Below are 21,496 nucleotides of genomic sequence, written 5' to 3'. Positions count from 1 at the left end.
ATCCAAATTTGAATTAATTAATCCAGAAAAAGAGATGCGTTTTTTAATCATCATTATTTATAACTTTACAAGCATGCCCAGTGTTACACAAAAGGGCAAAATATCCCAAGTGAGCTGCAGCCAGAACTTGCACAACACTCCCATAAAAACAAATCAAAACAGGGAAATGAAATCCTGATTTTTATTCTGTGGTTCCATAAAAAAATAACTTCAAAAAGTGCAACTGGAGAGAGAATTGTCCTTAATGATAGTTCTAGTATCTAATTTCAGTAATCCTTTAACTGCTAAACTATATTTAAAATAACCTTGAAAACCTTTATTAGAGGGTTGAGATGGTTAGTAATGACAACTGCAAAGACAGCTTCATGCTGGGGAAACTGGAAGCTGTTTAGTCCAGTTGGGCTCTCATATCATCAACAGGATTGTGGCTGGTATCAGCTAACAAACATGATGCCTCTGAGGGAGGGAAATGGTGGGGCTCCCTTTTCAAAGGGGCACAGGAGCTGAGATTAGTTACCAGATGTGAATTACAGATGGAAACTGGTATTTAACAGGCAGTGTGGTGCTTTCCCCTCCTGTCCTTATTCCTCACACACCAGGACAGTTGCAAATCTGTGAGCCATGGGGAGACACAGCTGATGGGATCTGTGGAAGCCCATGGACAGCTCTGTGATTTCCCACAACCACCCCATTTCATGGACACCTCTAAGAGAAGAACCCTTCCTAAGCTTTCTAAGTCCACAGATGTACTGACAAAGGACCTGCTCACACGGCAAATCAACTGGGAGGAATCACATCCTTGTGGAATTCAAAGCTCCAAGAAACTGGGTGGAAGATTCACAATGTTCTTCTCCCAAACCTGGACTGCTCTCCATACCTCCTCACCATCCAGAAAACCTGCTATTGTTAGGGGACACACTTTGCTGTTTTGCTGCTTCATGGAAAAGGAGAAAAACTTGTGGGAGCATTGACAAAAATACTTCTGGGTGATGGAGGAGGATGCTCCAGTCCTCTGTCATTCTGGTTGGGTTCTTACTCTGTCAAGTATTAAGAGAAATATGTGTCATGTTCTCCATATCAGAATTTCCACAGTGTTTGTTCTCATGCTAAATGCTGCTCTGGCCTGCAGTGTCAAAGATCTCCTGGTAATTTTTACACAGCCATGGTATCAGAGGAATAGTGCATTTAAAGGCATTGCAGATACCATACTAAAAAAGACATACAGATTAGATCATTTAAGAATACAATTTTTTTTTCACTAATTCAAAGTTCTGGACACTACAGAAGAGATTTCCCTTAATGGTTACCCTGCAACATCTGGGATATTCATTTAGAGCTGTCCCTAAGGAAATACCCCTCTCTGTGGTCTGAAAGCCTTAACACCATGAAGTTTAGGAGTCACATGCTTTGCATAACACAGATTAATGTCACAATTCAATAAATAGTGCATTGTGGTGCTTTATTAGTGTTAGACATGCAATATTTATTTAATGAACAGAAATTAAAATATTAAGATAACATTTTCATCAAATTAAAGGATCTGAAGTTGCAATAATGGAACAAAAATAAAGTTTTTCATGCATTCTAAGTTTATAGTTCTCACAAGTGCATATAGTTATGATTCTGTACCATTATTAAATGTAGACAAACTACCATTGATGCACAAGACAAAATAAAACCCTTAAGTTATAAATAGAGATCCTATCCTTTACAGACTTCCTATATAACCTGGATCTTCAGCTTTTTATAATACACTGTAATACATCTGGAAGCTTCTAAGATGAATAGGAATGGCTCAACCACTTGTAACATACAGTGGCTTCCTCAACATAGAAATTATAAAAGATAAAGCAAATGCCCACCATGCTTTAGGGGACTGTGACCTTTTCAACAGAAACAAACTTCAAACCCCTTCATAAACAGATTAAAGTGCTACCTATTGCATATTAAATACTTCCAGTGACTGTATTGAAATTTTTAAGTTACAAATCCCTGAAAATAGGGTTTCCTACCAAAAGTGCTGACAGACCCTTAAATCTAGCATCATGAACACAGCAGAGCTATAATCCCTCAGCAAGTACTTCAAAGAAGGGCAAGTTAGCCAACATGCTCTAAATTCACCATTGGAAAAGCCCAGCTAACACCTCTATCATATCTACAACAGCAAGGGTACAAAGAGCAGAACAGCATCAGCTCACTTTACATACTTGATATAGGACAATAATCTTTCTTTAAAGCTGGAAGCATAAATAAACCCCCAGTGCAGCAGTAAACACATTAAGACAGCAGTTCTGTTTGTTTTAAGATGCACTCAAGAAAGGGCATCCTGTACAGAAAGAAATGCAGGCTATGAGCATGATTTTCATCAGGTCCCCAAATCATGAAACCTTTCTAAATACAAGGCAGCATTTCCACAGCTGGAAAATTACAAATAGTTCTTGACACAGAGCCAACAGCAATAAATGCAGTTATAATCTAGAGAGAATGCTACATTCATTAGGAGGTGGAAAACCAAGCTAAACTTAAAATACAGCAGCAAGAGGTAACATACATAAATATTAAACATCCTTCTTGAATGGCAGAAAGTTTACATTTCTGACTTAAAACATTAAAGTATGGCCTTCATATTTGTCCTTTTAAGAAAGCAAAATACATGGCAGAGCTGTTTTAAGGGATAATTTCAAAATACAGTGCATGCATGGATGAACTCTTATGCTAATTTAGGAGAGAAAATATCAAAGTAATATGGAGATATTCAAAATTTTCATCCCTATATTTTAAAGGGCAAGAAAGACTGACCACAACTGGCAAGTTTTTATGGGTAAAAATGATCTGCAAGAAAGTCTACAATTTTAATCCTATGGGAAAAACAGAACTTCCTTTGTTTTCAACATACAAATTACTCTGTATGCGAAGTTTTCATTTGAAAGCTGCATGGTTCAAAAAATACATGTGGGGTAAAAATGCTTTTATAAAATAATAGAATATACGAAAATGTTAACATTTTCTTTCTAAGCAGAAAGTGATGTGTATGTAATCTTTCAAGAATTGCTCCAAAAGTAGCCTGTATTTTTACCTATAAACTGTATAAAAATATCTTCATAATTTTCATGTCCCATTCTGCCTCTCAGTAACTTTACCTTTTTCTAAATTGCATTTGTTGTTCTCTCCTCTTTCTTGACAAATTGTTAGAAACAAAAGGTGCTTTTATTCACTCAGAGATCAGATAAAGACTAGATAGCACATTCAAAGCTTCACTAAATTTCTTCACTAATGCACAAAAATTGATCTTTTCGCTACCTTTAATCTGCTTATCGTTCTTGGTATGCAAATATGTCAAATGATCTGCTTTTAGTCAATTATGCAGTTTGATATTCTACATTTACATTCTAAAAGAAGTGATTTCAGAGGTGCTAAATATAGTAGAGTTTCATTTTAATAATTATAAGTTGGCTTGCATGTGAGAAGTCGCTTGAGCACATTCTCTGGTTAGTGCAGCTGTTAATCCTCACTGGTGGGGATGGTTTAAGCACTGTGGATACTAGAGATGGTCTCATACCAGTTAGCTGAAAATGAGTGTGGAATTCAAAACTATTGCAGAACAATTCCCCATCAACAACAGGAGAAAACCACTGGCTTCGGCCGAGCATTTGAAAATGTTTAAGAACTTTTATGGAAATACTGAGTAACTGAAACACATCCTGGTGTAATTAGAAAATGAACATCTAATTGAGTGTAAACCCCAACTTCTATCAGCAAGCATACCATGAACTAGCACATGACCTTTGGCACTTTGAATGTATTACAGCAAATTTACAGTCATCGAGATCTTAAGTGGGTGCAAAAAAAAAACATTCACGTGGTTTCTGAGGTACCAAGCTTGATACATCCTCAGGCTGACAAGAGAGAGAGACTGCCTGGTGCGGGATGGATTTCTGCACTGCAAAACACAAATGCAGAGCTCTAGAGCTGGGCAGGGCTGGCACCTCTCAGGATCCATCCAGGCACAGGGATCCACACGAAGGGATCCCACTGGTGGGTTGGGGACTCTGGCTGCACACATTTTAGGGACAGTGTGAATGGGGATTGGGAGGTAGTTGCTAAATAAAAGAAGAAAATAAAGGAGAAAAAGCCAAAAATAAGTAAATGAAATCTGAGACTATTTGTACAAAGTTTTTTTTGTAACTAGAATACTTCTGTGCTGTCCTATAATACTAATGACATCAAAAGCAGACAGACAGAACTTTCTCAACCCTTCCACATATAAGTATTCAAGATATTACCAATTTCTACAGTTTTATAAATGAAAATGTATAAAAATCTTTTACAACAACAACAACAACAAATTGGAATTTAATTTCAAGCTTTTTTGGTCACCTCAGCAGCAGCCATGCCATGGTGCTGTAAAAAAACCAAACAGATCAGGTGCAGAAACAGAGGAAAAGACAATTATCTTAAATCCAAATCTAAAATATTCTCTGTATGTGCTTTAAATAACATTTTACTGTTTCACAGCAACAGAATATCCAAGTAAGACTCTTATTAAGGAAACTAAAATTAAAATGTATTCATCTTAATATTTTGAGGGTTCTCCTACAGTATTTTCCCATTATACCTTCATCACTATATTTTCCCAATTCATTGAAAAACAGATACCTTTTTCATACATCATTTTACAAACAATTATTAAATGATCAGGATATTTACTACATTCTTCTTTCATTTTTTCTCAGTGAGAACTGACTTTTAGAACTATTTACATGGAATACAGACATTTTTCATGAAAAGCCTAAGTACTCTATATGTGTTTAAGCAACATGGCCTATTTCTAAAGGCATATACTTTCTTGTCATAAGATTTAAAAAGTTAAGACACATATATCATGTAAAACTCGACCTTAAATTGATTTATCGTGTCTATTTAAGTCAGCCTCTCCATTTCTGCTACATTTTCATGGCAGTAGATTTTGACTGAAGTATTCATTTCTTTATTCCATACTTGAGTTCTCCAGTTGTACCTCTGACTCTGTGAACACTGCTTGAAGTACTTTTAACACATGAAATGCATGCAGTAACTTCATACAAAAAGATCCTCTAAACAACTTTATGTCATGAGCTCACTACCAAAGTTCACTCATTATACACAAAATTCAGCATTTAAGTGTAAAATAACTGGTTCCAGCATGTGCCATGATAGAAATGGCACAGGGTTTTTTCTTTTTACATTGTTCTATAAAAAGCACATTGTATAGAATATAGCATTTACTCTGCAAGGATCGATTGTGCATCACTGTTTTCCTCTAATATGTGCAGGACTACATTCCATTGCAACAAACCACACTTAGGTTTAGTAGAGTACTACACTGGATTGAAAACAGTGGTCTTGATGGCATGCTGTAAAAAAAAGAACAATATATTCACCTAATACCAATAATCATTCAAGAAAACATTCATAACAGCACAGGCTTCTCTGTTGAAACTGCCACATGGTGAACACTAAGCTATTATATAAACTGCATGGACATATTTATTATGTATCATTAACTCTATTTTAAGTATTCTGTACCTAAATGTATTTTCAAAAAGAAAAAAAAAAAAAGGTACCTAAGTAATCTAACATAAAACAACTTTTGGCAGCCCCTGCTAGTGTTTGGATTTAAAAAAAAGGAAAAAAACCCACGCCATTGTCCCTCCTCCCCATTTTTCTGGAATTTCTTAGGAGAAAAGGAATGAAGAGAAGACAAAATATTAAAGTGTGATCTCCTTCCACTAATGCATTCAGCAGAAAGCAGCAGTATCTCAGCTTTTGGAAAATTTGCCAGCTTTCCGAGAGGGTTCATATGGCACTCTGAGAATACTGGGGGTCTCCTCCATCACTCGCACCAGCAGATTGTCAATGTAATCCTCCAGCTCTCGGATGTGGCTGTCCTTCTTCTTCAGCTGCTCCTTGTGTTTCACCAGCTCCTGCAGCACCTCCTCGTAAGTGAGGTTTCGGTATCCTGCAGTGGCATCAAAAGGATTTCCTTCCTGCAGGTAAGTGTGGAAAAACACCAGATTTCATTAAGCACTTCAGTGTGTCCAGAAAATTAACTGGTTATTGCTTTTTGTGTTTGTCATGTGCATCTCTTGATGTGAAAAGCAATTTTTTTCAGCAACACCTCTATTTGCTGCAGTGCTTTTCCCTCCAGCACCCCCAGTGCAGCAGACAACTGGAGATGGGCTGCCCAGCTGGATGAACATTTCCCACTCAGAAAAAAAAATCTCAGTGAGGTGGACACACAGACAGTGTGTCAGAGTTAGTGACTACATGAGCAGTGAGCACAACAACAGCTGGCAGGTCCATTTTGGGAAACCAACCCCCTTAATTATGGAATAACAAGAGAAGAGCCCTGAGAATTCAACTCCTACTGTAACTTCTCTGAGTATTTTCCTCTGGAGAGCATCACAGCAAAGCATTAACTCAGCTCTACATGACATCACCCCTCATCTGTCTTTCACATTCATATTTGTAGTCACCAGTGGTTCTCCAGGCCTTGGCTTCTGAATCACATAATAAAACTTTCAATTTTAAATTGCAGGTGAAGGCAAAAGGTTACTTCTTACTTGCACCAGAGTACTTTAGGCAGAAATAAATGTGTACTTATAAAAGACCTTGCTTGCTTTAAAGCAGGAGAGGCCCAGAATGAAGCAGTAGGGAAAACAGAATTGTTTCTGTAATGATTTCTGATGCCTCAGTAAGTGCAGGTATTAGCAGAGATGGACAAATTAGTCATCTTAAAAAGGAAAACATGTAATCCTAAAGACTGTAAACTTGAATGTCTCCTTGTGTGTTGGTTTATAAAAGTATCAGCACCATTAGACATGTTGAGGAGTATGCTTCATCTCATTCAGAAATGAAAACATTTAGAAGATATGGAACCTACAAAGTCCTGCACTTCTAACAGGGCACGTGAGACAGCTTTTGTTTACAGTAGAAGCATGTCATTAAAAATTATAAAGCTTGCACAGCTCAGAAGCACACCACATAATAGTCATACTCATTCCCTTTCCATGCCCCATTCTTTTCTTTCCATAGAGCTCCATATTTGCACATTGGCACATGTCGACCCATTAAAATATGCAGCTGGCCAAAGTTTTCAAAGGAACCTAATTAAAAGTGATGGTGCCCTGCAAATGGGCTGAAGTGTGACAGATCAGCCTCTCTCCATCAATTATACTCTAACAGTAGCTCTCAAAAATATGCTTTTAAGGGTTTCTCTCTGCACTTGAGACATCAAATGTCACATTTATGGATGCATATTCAGTATTTTAAACGTACCAAGTTAAGGGATTGTAAGTAATCAGTAACTGCCACTTTATTAAATGGCTAGCCTGATGAAATTTATAAATTGGTTAGCAGTCCATTTTCAACAAGTACAGAAGAGAAAGTAACTTCACTTTGTGGTCATATTCTTAGCACATTTTCTTCTACAAGAAGGAAGTAAAACTTTCTCTATTAAATTTTATTCTCTTTACTAAATTTTTCTACACACTAGAAAAAACACCATTAAAACTTATATGGCTGAAATATAGGGTTTGCCTAATTTTCTGATTTGGCAAAGGAACAGGAATTAAGGTGCAATGATGACTTTAATTATGCAATCAAGTTTACTGGAAAGTTGTGTGTAATATATATGCCTTAAAGATGTTTTATCATGCACATGCTCCATATATGTCTTAATTATGCAAGAAAATTCTAGCAGAAGTATGCTAGCAATTAGAAATTAATATTGTTATAATTAAGATTTGGTATGTTCAGCTTGAGCCAGTAGGTAATATTTAAGGGACACTTATTTCTTTACAAAAATAGACACCACAGTTTTAATGCATAAGAATAATCTTATAATGAATTATCTAAGGGGAAAAAAAAGGTTCTAAACAAGACATGCAAAGAATGATTGTCTCAGCTACAAAACCCTGTTGGGGTACACGCTGCCAGCCACAGGAAAGGACAGATAAAACAGCTAAAACGAAGGCCTGGCAATCCCTGATCATCTCCTCATTGTTCTAATGAGGAATTCTGCTCTGGGAATGTCATCTAAGCTACTTTCACATCTTTTGTCCTACTTACTTCATCTTCCTTTCAGTTCTTAATTAGGCCTTAAAGAGCTCATGCTGCCCTTTCAACTGGCTACTGCTCCCATTTAAACGCTGCTTTCAGAGACAGGTGTTGGCATCAGAGGAGAAGACATACAAACATAATTACTAAATAATATGCACAAGGAAGAGATGGAATAACTTGGTGAGGGCTAATATTACAGAATCTAATAATAAATTACTTCAAACACCTTAGAAAGCAATCCTGAATATTTAAAAGGAAATTCAAATGGTTTCATTCAAAACTCTGGTTGAGATAGACTTTCTTCCCCACCTAATTTGTATTTTGCATTAAATGAGCACCACCTCATAATCCTATAACAGACATTTAGGGTGGCTGGTATTCCAAAAGAAAAATCATCAAGGATTTCTTTTATCACCTTTAAATCCTTTAAATAAAACAATTCACATCTTATTTCTTAAAAGAATTAAACCGATGCTTTTACCAGCAATAAATTACATGATTTGCAGTAGTACATTTGCAAGCACATAGAAACTGTAATTATGGTTACTTTACAGACAATGGCTGCTAAGTTAAATCAATTTTTTGATGTCTCTCTTTGTCAGAGATTAAGTAACTGCCTGGTAGAATTCAGTTTACTATCTGATCAAAGGCAGACTTCAAATACTCTGACATCTCCCACCAGCTACTTACATTATAAAAACTTGGGCATTTACAATAACATCAAATGTTATTACAAATCATTTACATAAACCAGCAGAAAACAAACAGTACAAAGTCATATTTGCTTGTGAAACTTGTTTTCTATATATTTTAGAGATTGAAAACAAACCCACTTTTAAAGATGTCATCTATTCACAGAACAAATTCTAGTAAGACCACATTTTCCTTCAAACAAAGACACTTTCCAGGCAATCTGTGGATTATTTTTTGTTTTTTCTTAGTACACAATTTATTCTCAGTACTTTTAGAAACAAGAGCATTTTGAATACCTTCTAGCATTTATATTTTTTCGTGTTTTCATCCGTTCATTTATTATGTGTATTATTAATCCTACCATTTATCAGGTAATAATTTTAATTTTGATCTGCCTTCTAAAGACTGTTCTCAAGTCTCTGATTATAGTGATGGTAAGCTCCAGTCTGGTCAATTAATAAATCACTGCCTAATGCAGAGTTCCTCACCTGACCATTACTTCTCTAGAGTCATCTAAACCACTCCTAAATTCAGGTTTTGTGCAAAGAACTAAATATTTCCTTTTTCAGCATGTCATAGCTAAACCCCATCCTGAGTGCAAAACTCTTCTTTATTTCCAAATTTACATTAAGCCTGTGCTTTTCTACTTAGGTTTTCTGGATATGTCAAAAAAATAACCAAAAAAACCTCAACATTTCCATATAAGAGGTTAAAAAAGAACAAAAGCTTATAAGCTTATACAAGTATCAATTAACTGGCATTTACTGATGGCTTTCCATAACATTTCATAACTCACCGTTTTTTTCCTGAGATCCTCAGAGCCAGAAGGATTCACATTAAAACTGTGGGGAAAAAAACCACACCAAACAAATATTAGCACATATATTCTTTGTTCACAATTCTTGTATTTTTCATATTCTTTTTGTCATCAAATTTGAATAACTAATTAAGAAATGCAAGAAAGGCAATTATGGATTTGGCTTCCTTATCTCTCCTCTTATCTCGAGACTTAGCTTGAGCTTCTAAGCATGGAGTGCTACTTTAAATGAAATATCCTAGAAAGAGGTTCCTGGGATGAGATTGATAAAAACCAACAGCCAAACCCTACAGACTAACTCATATTCCCAGCTTTCATGGCAGCCCCTAAAGGACAAAGTTCCTGAAGAAATTCCAGTGAGATCACCAGCTTAGGGCTAAAAAGCCATTTTCTGTCAGCTACATTTATTTTGTACTTAAAACTGAGTAAATAATCTATTATTTTATAAACCTAGTGATTATTGTGCATATCCAGAAAGAAAAGCTCTTTCATAATGTTGTTGATACTGATAAAAACAGCCACTGTCTAAATGTCAGGCTTAAGAAACTATCCACACAGACTGGTGTAATTATTAGCAAGTATCTTCAAAAATCAAAAATGCTGTGTTCTTATGTACTTGCTACAGCAGGTTTGGAGAGAAAACATTCTCTCCAAAAAATGTGTTCAAAATCTGGATATGGCTCACAAATATTATTTACTTGGTAGCACCACGGCAGGCACATTCTCTCACAACACAGAATCTGTTTTGTTAGACTGCATGTGCAGGCTTTGAGAGTGATGTGTGACTGAGAGCTACAAAAACATATATATATATATTTTTTTTTAATTGTGAAGATTTTTTGTATTAGGGAACATGTATTTTATGACTGCTCACCACTCTGTTATCTGAATTTATAAACCACATATTTCATGGTGTAAAAGTGGAAGGGCAAAAAATTTATGAACTAAAAATACATCTAAAAATATATATATATATAAATTTGTGAACTAAAATATGTAAAATATATATATATTATATATATATTTCTATAAATTTATGAACTAAAAATACATAAAATATAAATGAAGGTATTTTTCTGTAAATAATATTTTTTTAATTTATTTTTTTTAAGTGTGGACACAATTTTTAATTTCCAAAAGCAGGCTCACACAGAAATCCTGTAAACCACCAGAGGGTATTTGACTGGATTAGAGGAACAGTCCCAAGCAGACACCCAGAGGTGCCATTAAGCCTAATTCCCATTCCACCTGTGTGTCACAGTGATCCCCAGCAGTCTGCCCCGTTTGCTGAGAGCCCTTTTGAACGAGGAGCCTTTTTCACGGGGCATTGTGTGCCCAGCCAAAGGCAGGGTCCCTCCCTCCCAGCCTCCTTTCAGCCCCACTCTGATGTGTCAAACACATGATGAACTCGCTCCATTCATGGCTGCCTTCCGTGATCCCAGCACAAAAAAAATGAGTTAACTGAACTGGATCGAATTAGCTTGGTGAAAACCAAGAATGTCTCTATTTAACGAAGTGTGGCGTTAATTTGGGATATCTTTCTTTTGGGACTGTTTCCTCATGTTAGACAAGATATAGAATAATGCAGCCTGACTGCTCAACTGGGGGGCTTTCTGAAAGGTTAAAAAAGCAGGATCTTTCACTGCCTTGAATGACTTTTTAGTTTCTGTGAAATAAGTTCTGGGACTGTTTTTCGTAGTGGTAGCTTAAAATGAAAGCAGCAGTTCTGACTATGAGAAGCTGCATTTCAAAATTAGAACTATAAATCACTGGCAATATGGACTAGTTGTTTGGGGGTTTTTTTTAAACAGTAAAAAACCTGCAATAATTTCTGCAAAATTGTGGACATCATAACTGCAATTTCAAAAGAGAACATCTGCGTATTTTGCAAGAAGAAATTTGAATACACTTGCAAAAAAAAAAAAAAAAAGAAAAGCTATTAAAATATTCCCCAATAAAAATCCAAATGCTATGAGGGCTCTTACTCATACTTTAAGGAGATTCATAGAAAATATACTGCTTCTCAAGGAAGCAGCAGGTGCTGAGATTGCATCTAATAACATTTTTCTAAATCGAGGTGTCTGCTAAGTAAGGTGGGAGCTCGTCAGCCTTGCTGAGCCCTGCAAAGTTTCCTGCCAGTGCCCCAGCCCAAGGTGAGTGTGAGAAGATGCAGATTCCCACCACTGCACCCCTATTTCACTGTCTGAGGGGCAGGTAACACCTCAAAAGAACATCCTATAAAATTAGGAATGCAAACAGTTGGTGGAATTGTCTTTTTGGTGTACTGAAGTTCACGAAAGCATTTATTTTTTAATTTAAATTTCATCACAATAACAGACCCCTAAAGTTACCACCTCACTCAATTACTGGCAATAATTATATAAAACAGGCCTCTAGGACTGCAGCCCATGCTGTACAAGAAGCACAAGCTTCCTTTAAGCAGCCCAAAAGCATTCTGAAATCGTTGATCTGAACAGTTATAAAAAATAACATTGTTTTGAAATCATTGATCTGAACAATTATAAAAAATAACATTGTTTTCTGCTGTGTTACACTCACAGTTCATAGTGATAGTATTAATTATAATCCATTCTCTGGGGTTTTTTCACAGAGTATGATAAACTGGCAGGGAACTCCTGCTATGGAAGAAGTTCCCATGTTCACTGATTGGGAAAAAAATATCTTTTTTGGATTTTTGTAAGGTTTTTTTGAGTGAGGCTTACTATGAACAGTGATTGTGAAAAACTGGCACTGTGGGATTCGATAATTATTGTTTGTCAATTATACCCCAAAAAAAATTGCTCAGTTTGCAAGTAAAAAAGATATTTCTTTTCTAACAAATGGTCTTTTCATGTGCCTTCAGGTGATGCCTCATACTGATTTTTAACAGTTTGCCTCTTACCAGTAATAAATTTTCATTCTCTCAGATCACCTTCAAGGATCTACTAACAGGGAGGTAAATCCTTCCAGCACAGATTAAAAATCAGCTGCAGCAGCATCATGGAAGTGACACTGAGCCCCCAACTCACACATCCCCCCTAATCCTGTAGACAGAACAGACTTCTCCAACCCAGCACAATTATTTCTGTCCCCCATTTCACTCAGCTGGGAATTCAATTGGTGTCCTTGACAGTTACTTTATATAACAGACATTTTTACCAGATTAAATAATATCCATTATTTTATTGTTCCATATTATTTTACAGCTTTGGATATAACTTTCTTTTTACATTTTTCTTAAATAGTAAAGTTTGTTTGAATTTCTGGGGTTTTATCGGCTAAGATTTCAATTTTAGCTCATCTGAGCTGAGAACCCTTTTCTATTGTCCTGCTCCTGAGGGGAGAAAGTGATGAGAAATAAAAATAATATAAACAAATAATGGAGACAGACATACTGCAGGGCTGATTCTGTAGAGTGGTCTGGGTTGCTATTTCATAGTCATAGCAAACATGTTATTTTGTACTTTACTGTTATTTTCTCTGTTTAAAAACATTTCATTAGAACTAATTGAAACTTTTTTTTAAATAATATTTTTTATGGTAATTAAATACTTCCATTGCATGTTGATAATTTACAGTTTGTAAAGGAAGAATATGGTGGAGTTGAGTTCAGGATATGTCACAAGCTCAGGCTTGTGACTGCACCTTACAACTTTGTCTATTGAAATTTAACAGTAGTTAAAAATTCAAACATCAGGTCTAGGGGCTGCATAAATATTCTGAATGCCTAGAGATTAAAACAATCTTCATCAAATCTTTCCTATAACTGATTTAAACATTTTAGTGGCATTTAGTCTGACAACATAATGAATGGGAATCAGACTCCTAAATTTGCTCCAAGGAAAGTGTATTTTCTTAAGGACCAAAAGCTTTTTACTTACTTTTTGCTATTCCTATTAGTTACATGATAGTAGTAACTAATCTAAGAGTAGTGTATACTATTAGAAATTAAAATTAGGATATTTAAATTAATCATTACTATTCAAAGTATTAAAATTTATGTTAACTTAACATTCTGTAAAATGTCTATTATACCAATGAGCTAAGTATGAGCTTTCTGTTTCTTTCTGCACACAGGTAATTAGAAAAGCTCTGCCATATTCATTTTTCACTAGACTTGAAATTCCTATTCCTATCCTACTTCTTGATCTTTGGACTGATTCTGACTACAGTGCTAATGATTTTTTCTTTGGATTCTCACAACATATATCAAAATCTTGAAATATTAGGATGCCATTTAGGTTATTACTATTGCACAAGGAAATAAAAAAAAGAAAACCAAAACCAAAAGAAATGAATAAAATCAGATACAGTTAATGAAATTCAGAAACTTAGCCTTCCATAGAAAACCAGCCTGCTGTGCCTGGCAACGCAGAGCTCACTTTATATTCTGAGAAGGAATGACTGTCTTGTCTGGCAGCTAAACAAGTACAGAAAAAGCATATTACCATCTATTTTGCAATTAGATGCTGGGGAACAACACTTAAGACACTTCACTGTATAAATTGCTCTGCTGTCAAGCCATGTCCTGTGGCCTTTTGGAGCTTGGGTAACCCCAGGAGGACACAAAAAGAGGATCAGGTTTTGTGGCTCTCACTACCTTTTCTTGATTAGTTAGCATTCTAAGTATATAAATATTTCTCCTTCTACTAGGAGTTGTGCTACAGCAAATAAGTTTTTTTCTCAAGAGACCACTAAAGAACTGTTAGACTAAAAGTTGTGCCAGGATCTCCACTGGAAGACCCTATTATTAGAGATCTCTAAGTCAACAACAAACAAATCAAACAATCCTAAAATTATATTTTACACTGAAACTTACAGATCCATTTTTGAATTATTAAAAAAGTAGAACTAATCCTTAGTTCTTATAATGAAACAGAAAAAAAAACCTGCTTTGCTTTTACATAGTTTTGGCATTTATTAATAAAGAAACAATAGAACAAATTATTCTTTTTTAAAATGAAATAGAACAGGCAGTACATTCTCCCTTGGGAAAGATAATATGCCTCATGCATCCTCTCAAAAAAAGATTTCACATGCCCTAATGTGCACCAAGAGACATTGAAAGCTTGAAAAAATCTTGTCATGCAGCCAGCAGGATGAACTTTCCTAAGAGTATTCCTAAAAGAGTCAACTCATTAGGAGTGACTGATTGCTGGTGAGGAGTCTGCAAAAGTCAAGATTAATACCAAGTATTTCTACAATATCCCTCAAAGAGTCGATTGCTCCAGCCTACCTTACTCATGTCCCAAATGCTGTGACCACTGCTTTGTAGGAGCTTTGCAAAAGATTGCATTATTCTCTTATCACATGCAGTGATCTTTTAAATCAGATGATAACAGTCCTGGCAGGACAGACTAAGAATCTCTGCAGGACTTCTGCTGGTTTTGTAATTTCTCCTTGCCTCTCGTGTACCATCAATGTATTTCTCTTGTTGAAATAATGTTCCACTGACAGCTTTACCACACTGAATTAGTCTAGAGTACAATTAAAGCACTGTCATAGTCCACCAATAAATACTCTACCTAGACTGAAGATCACAGGTGACTAAAGTCTAGTCAAATTTCAGTAGAGAACTGAAAAAAATTATTCAAGAAAAGCAATACTAAAGTACACTGTTCTTAAAATAAGACATGCTAACACTGACAGAGGAAACAAAATTTTGAAAATACCATAGTTCATCTGATGTCATTTTTTTAATAACCAAGAAATAAATGTGCTAAAATGTCTTAACAGACCTTATTGCTTTAGCAAGCACAACAATACCTAGAGAGCAACATTTCTGAAAAAGGCATGTGAAAAGCAGAGTGCATTGCATTGTACACTGAATTTCCTATTTGGCAGAGAAGTACACAGCCACTACAATCCTTTGCTCTCATCAGGCAACTTTTGGGGTTCATTCCAATGGAGCTGTTGCCAGTAACTCTGCAAGACTGAAACCCTTTAACAGTGACTTTGATGATGCTGAAGTTATTGCACTAATAACTCACCCTCACTGTGGTTTGGGATAACAGGTTTTACTTTACAACTTCAGCTCACTCGAGATTGGCACCTGCTCTGCTGGCACAGCTCAAGTGAGAAGCAGGAACCCAGAGGAACACAAGGATGTTGCAAAAGCTTCTTTAACCACCTGACCATCACACATTCAAAATATTAATGTTGCTGAAATGTAGCAGACATCAGCTGTTCTTCAGACTTAACAATTTAATGTGATCCAAGCACATCACTGTTATCAAAAGCCTCCTGTTTTCATGGCACCTCACTTGTTTTTTAACAAATCTAATAATGGCCATATCAAAATGCAGAGCCATTGCTTATTTCAAACATTGCCTCCACTGGGAAAAACAAAACTGCAGTCTTTGATTTGTTTGGAACATGTGACATTGAGGAGACAGGCAGCTCTAACAGCCACTGTGATGAAGGTGGGAGAGAGGCTGAAGAAAATCACCACATTCAGAAACTACAAGCAGAAAGATGCAAAAGATTTGAAGGATTGGGTTGCTCCTTTTTTCTTTTTGAGCTGCAAATTTAAAAAACTACTTAAATTTAAAATACTACTTAAAAATTAAGTAGTATTTTCATAATTTATGCTCCAATTCACCAGTGATTAATATCACAAATATGAGCATTATGTGTAATTGTTACAGTGAATACTAGCACGTCACAAGTTCCTTTCTCCTTCACTATTCCATCTTCCACATTGCTAAGAATGTAACATAATTATTGCCAGAACTTGAGATAAAGTGTAATCTTTATGTAGACAAAAGCTTTATCTTCTTTTCTGTGAAGTAAAACAGTAGTTAGGTCAAGGAAATGCTACTTTAGAAGGGTTTTTTTAAATGCCTCTCTCTTGTATACATACATGGGTATATACAGACACAGACATTATTTGTGTATATATATATATATATAAAATGTTTAGTAGAAAGCTCCCAAACACCAATCCAGTTTCCCAGATCTGGAATTTGATCTGACTAGTAACAACCTGTCAGCTTTAAATATTGGACTATTTGTCTCCCTGTGTCCAGTGCCTGAGATCTTGTTAATTACCTAAACTCCCTTTCTGTAGGTCTTGTTAATTACCCGTCTCCTGTCTCAGAGGACCTTGTTAATAACTTGTACAATCTCTCTAAAAAGGTCTTAATAACACATTAAAATTAAAGATGCTTTTCTTTTAGCACTTGTCAAGTGGTGTAAATTGAGAAATTTTCACATCAGTTTATTAGCCTGTAGTGTAGTGTCGTGTATTTTCCTAAACAAAAACAATTTCAGAAAAACGATGCACAGGCTTTGGTTATGGCACAAAACAATCTTTGTTTTCCAGGAGCACCCTCAGTTTCTTTAACTGTGTTCAACACAAAAGCCACGTGGCTTCTGACTGCAAATTAACCTCCTGAGAGCCACAATAGCAGTAATTGTAAGAATGAGTGCAATTTAAGGCAATATTGGGTAAAAGTTTCAAAACAGTGCATTAAGAAGTACAAAACCAAAATCATTATTGGTAAATGCTGGCTAAGAGCACTAGACATTGTTTACTTAAAAATTCCTCATTGGCTATACGATACAAAACCTCTGGAACTAACAGATTTTGTAGTATTTGCAAAACCAGCATTTTTTGTTTCACTATGAGACTCCTGCATTTTTAAATTGTCAAGAAATCAGGTCACAAATATATCTACTATTCCTAGAACAGACAATGGAAACCCCAATCTTAACACTTATGTAACTCTGCTATATCATATCTGTAAAAACACTTTAAAATTACTCATTTATCCACTCAGCATTTGCAGGAGGCAAAGTATCATCCCTATTTTACAGATTTAGTCAAAACCAGGGAACAACTTTGCCAGATCAGGGATTAATAGAAATTAGGGGTCCATATTTTGTGATTTCCTGTCAATAAGTATTATATACAAACTAAATAGGTATTTGTTTTGCTTCTCCAAAATACTTCTAAAACCTTCTTGAAACAACAATAATAAATAATAGCAATTAAAAAAATTCATATAATCCTGGCATACTTGCTTTTGGAAAAAAAAAAAAATCCTAGAAGTGCTGCTGAACCACTTCTATAATTCTTGGATCAGCAGCTGAGCAACACGTGGAAGATATACTTATCTTCATTTGTTTAATTAGTAAGTAGGAGTAATTAGTGACAGAGCATTTAGCCAGCCAGCTCAGCACTGCAGGATGGGCTGGTGAAGGGCTATTCAGCAGCTCACCCAGCTGATGCCATGAGCTGTGCCCTCCACATTGTTACTGCTCACTCAACATTGCCAACCACAATTAATAAGAATGGACTTAAGCCTGACCCAAGGTTCACCAAAGTCACTGAAAAGCTTCCCCCTAAGGTTTCAGATGTGGCTTCACCAGCACTGAGAACGTGACAGTCACACCACAAACAGGAAGGAGCTGGGTTTGGTGGGTTTTTTTTGAGGGAGGGATGCTATGGGCTGGGTTTTTCCCTTCCACTTTTCTCTATGTCCAGCCTGGTCCCACAGACTGGGTGTTTTATGGCTCCAGTGTGCTCCTGGAATACATCCTCCAGTGGGATTTCATCAGCTCAGGATGTTCCATCACCCAAACCAAGGCTTAGCAAGGTGGGGTTAAGTGGGAGATCCACCTGCAAAGCAAACACCTGGTCCACAAGAGAACACTAATTTTGGACACACCCTAATAAAAATGTACTGCCTGGTTTACTTGCACAAATGGGATTCATCCAAAAGATCTTAACAGCACATTGAGTAAATAAGAAACAACCCAAAGACTAAATTCCCTTTCTACACTTTCTGCATACTGAATTTGTTACCCAGCTTCATTTATTTTGGGCTCATATTCATACAAATTCTTTCTTCAGTATCACTAGTTCAAAAAATTCAAAAATGGATTCCATCTGAGAAATCCTCCACAGATAAAAGGTGAACTTAAACTGTAAACTTATTAAATATGCACATTTTGTATTAGTTTCTACTTCAAAAGAAAATAATTCTATAAGATACATTTGGAAGAAAGTAAACTAAGTCTAAAAGCTTCACACAGAACATCATATTAGAACATATAAAAAACAAGAGCTTCTAACTTAACTTAGTGCATGCTAGACATTATGCCATAATAGCTGTTTCACAAAAAAGGTCAGAATGTTTACTGTTTTGGCTGTTTGAAAATAAAATAATATCTATTTGTCTTATCAAAAGTTTATGTTTACATAAAAGTCAAGAACCAGTAAAAGGGACTCTCAAACAAAGACAGAAACAAATGACTACAGTCCTTCTGAATGGGAACTGTGATGAGCTTTTTAATTACAAAACAAAGAAAACAAGTCCATCGTGATTACCATTAAGTTTTATATTTATCAAGATCTGCTGCATTCAAGAACTTCAAAAGATTTCACTCATTATATCTAGCATCTGCCTGAATACAGTGTTTCATTAAAAAAAAAAATGCTATGCAATTTTGTTATTTGAATTATTTCTCTTTAAAGGAACTTACCAAAACAGAAGTTTACCTTCTGACAAACCAAGCTACAACCTAACCTTAAGCTAATCCAGAGAAATACTTCATTAAACAAAAAATATTCTAAGATTGTGTATAAACATGTCATTTAAGACACTAGGAACTGACTGGACTCATGGAAGGCTCTAAGCAGATAATTTGTTGAGGTCAGATGAGCTTCTAGCAACAACTTCTTTTCTAAGGCAGTTCCATTTCAGTTCAGTTCCCTAATTCACATCCATGATTAGCTTTGTTAAGAAAATAATTCTAAGTTTAAATCAGGAGTGCATGCATTCTAACTCATGTAGAAAACTGAGCTGGAACACAATAAGATCCCTCTCTTCTAAGAGAACAAGACAACAAAAACCTTTTTTTTTAACAGAGAAACTACTCATGTCATTAATTAAGGAACTAATACACAGGAAAAGGTGAATTTTCTAGAACTATGTTTTCCATTTAAAACAGTGATTGATTTTACAGCCTTCGGATTCCAGTTTGAAGCATTTTAGTTTCAAATGCATTTTCTACCAAATTTAAGTCATTACACAGAAATGACTGATTACCTTGAAAAAGCAAGGACTGCTAATTCCTGTCATTTATATACAAAACAAAAAAGAATGCAAAGGAATGAAAGTTAATTACCTTCTTAAACATTTATCTATTGTGAACAGTATATGTGGGTGGCAGTGTACATAAATATATATATGTATTTATGCATGTATAAAGAGAGACAGGCAGCCAAGATTATCTTTCTCACTAGCATACAGAACCCTGGAAGGGAACTAAAAGTGAGTTACACTTTTTCTTAAAGAAAACAAGTAAAGCATTGATAGACAAATAAAGATTAGAATGGATTATTTAAATCAAAGTTTTTTATCATCCCTGTAACTTAATTCATTCTGCTCAAGACATAAACTGCTGCCTTGTGCAACACTTTCAATGCACAGAACTCAGCAAAGCTGCAGTGAGCAAAATGAATTCAAGTGAGATAAGAGTTCATGTGGGTGCTCCCATTTAGAAACAGAATGTTCTTTAATTCTTGTACTCTAACATAGGAACCTAAATACTCCTTTGTTTTTCCCCCCCCCCAAATAGTGACATCCACAGGATTTCTTTTCACTAATCCCATTTGCACCACTCTTATTCAGTCAGTTTCCTCTTCCCCTTCCACTTGAAACCTTTCCCTCTCAAAAGCTGACTTAGGGCAATGTAATAGATTAGCAATGAATGTTCAGGTAAAGCAGGAGACTTGAGGGAGAGCCCATTCTAAAACACAAACAAGGTCTTCCACAAACACAAGCACCCAAAAACCTTCACAGCACATATTAGCAATAAAGAAGTCACTTCAAAACAAAGCAGGAAACGATCAAATTACATAAAAAAGTTTGTAACATACTTAGAAACAGAAAAGCACTGATATAAACATGTATAAAGCACGAAGATTGTGTTCCTCAATACTCCACATTTTCATTTATATAACATGTTCAAGATATCAGATTGAAATACAGCAAAAACCTACCTTGAAGATGGCAACATGCTCGTAGGCTTGAAGTTTGCCATAAACGGATTAGTGGAATCATAATCAAAACTCTCCTGATGAGCTTCCCCAAACGCACTCGGTGATTTCAAGTCACTAGAACTCTCTGATCCCCCATTGCTAAGTTTATCTGACCTCTTGCTATCTTTTTTTCCAGTCACTCTTTCAAAAAGACTAACTTTCTCTTTTTTCTCTTTTTTAATTTCTTTTCTGATCTCGACAGGTTTGGAGAACAGACTTATGTTTTGATCCCACGTTGCTGGGCTTTCTTCAAATGGATTCTTCTGTCTTGGCAGTGTAGCAAATTTTTGGGGTAACGAAGCACTCACATTAAATGGGTCATTTTGTGCTTCAAGTGCAGTTTCATCAACTGTGCTGTCAAGTTGGCTCATTTTAGAAGTATCAACACTTAATGTCCTTCTGTGTGGAGATTTTAGACTCCCTGCAAACAATCTGTCATTAGTATATTATCAATGAGACACTATATCACAGTTTATGACATGCAGAAAACCCATTTTAGCTTAGATCTAGAAGCTTTGCAATTGAGCCTCAGTTCAAAACACTGGTGATTAACTAAGCTATTAAAAAAAAAAAAAACAGCTGTGGCCTTGATTTCATGTTTCAGAAATGTTTATGGATAGGCACCACAGGAAATTTTTGCTTCCTACATGAAAATGAATTTCCACAGAGAAGACAGCTATGACTGGTGTGCCATTCCAGAGACAATAGCATGATGTTGCATAATAACTTTGAGCAATTCAAAGTATTTTCAGTTCTTTGTATAAATCAGGTTTAAAATTTGGTGATAGTTTTTGACTTTTTAATTAGACTTATTTCTCACAAGATGCTATTTTGCC

The 21,496-nt window shown here is 35.7% G+C and overlaps 1 protein-coding gene across 1 annotated transcript in view; it reads right to left on the bottom strand.

Annotated features, from left to right (window-relative positions):
* Positions 1–1,442: 1,442 nt before the first annotated feature.
* Positions 1,443–21,496, bottom strand: part of RAB11FIP2 (RAB11 family interacting protein 2) — a 32,162-nt gene continuing 12,108 nt past the window's right edge. The window contains exons 3-5 of the mRNA XM_054637443.2: positions 20,622–21,081; positions 9,590–9,635; positions 1,443–6,026 (exon numbers count right to left, since the gene is read on the bottom strand). Coding sequence (XP_054493418.1) covers positions 5,799–6,026; positions 9,590–9,635; positions 20,622–21,081 — 734 coding nt within the window. The 3' untranslated portion in view covers positions 1,443–5,798. The remainder of the gene's footprint in view (positions 6,027–9,589; positions 9,636–20,621; positions 21,082–21,496) is intronic.

This window comes from Agelaius phoeniceus, chromosome 9, assembly GCF_051311805.1.
Source record: "Agelaius phoeniceus isolate bAgePho1 chromosome 9, bAgePho1.hap1, whole genome shotgun sequence".
In the NCBI taxonomy this organism is placed as follows: Eukaryota; Metazoa; Chordata; class Aves; order Passeriformes; family Icteridae; genus Agelaius; species Agelaius phoeniceus.
The sequence above is the reverse complement of the archived record's forward strand: the minus strand, read 5'-3'. Positions and strand labels throughout refer to the sequence as shown.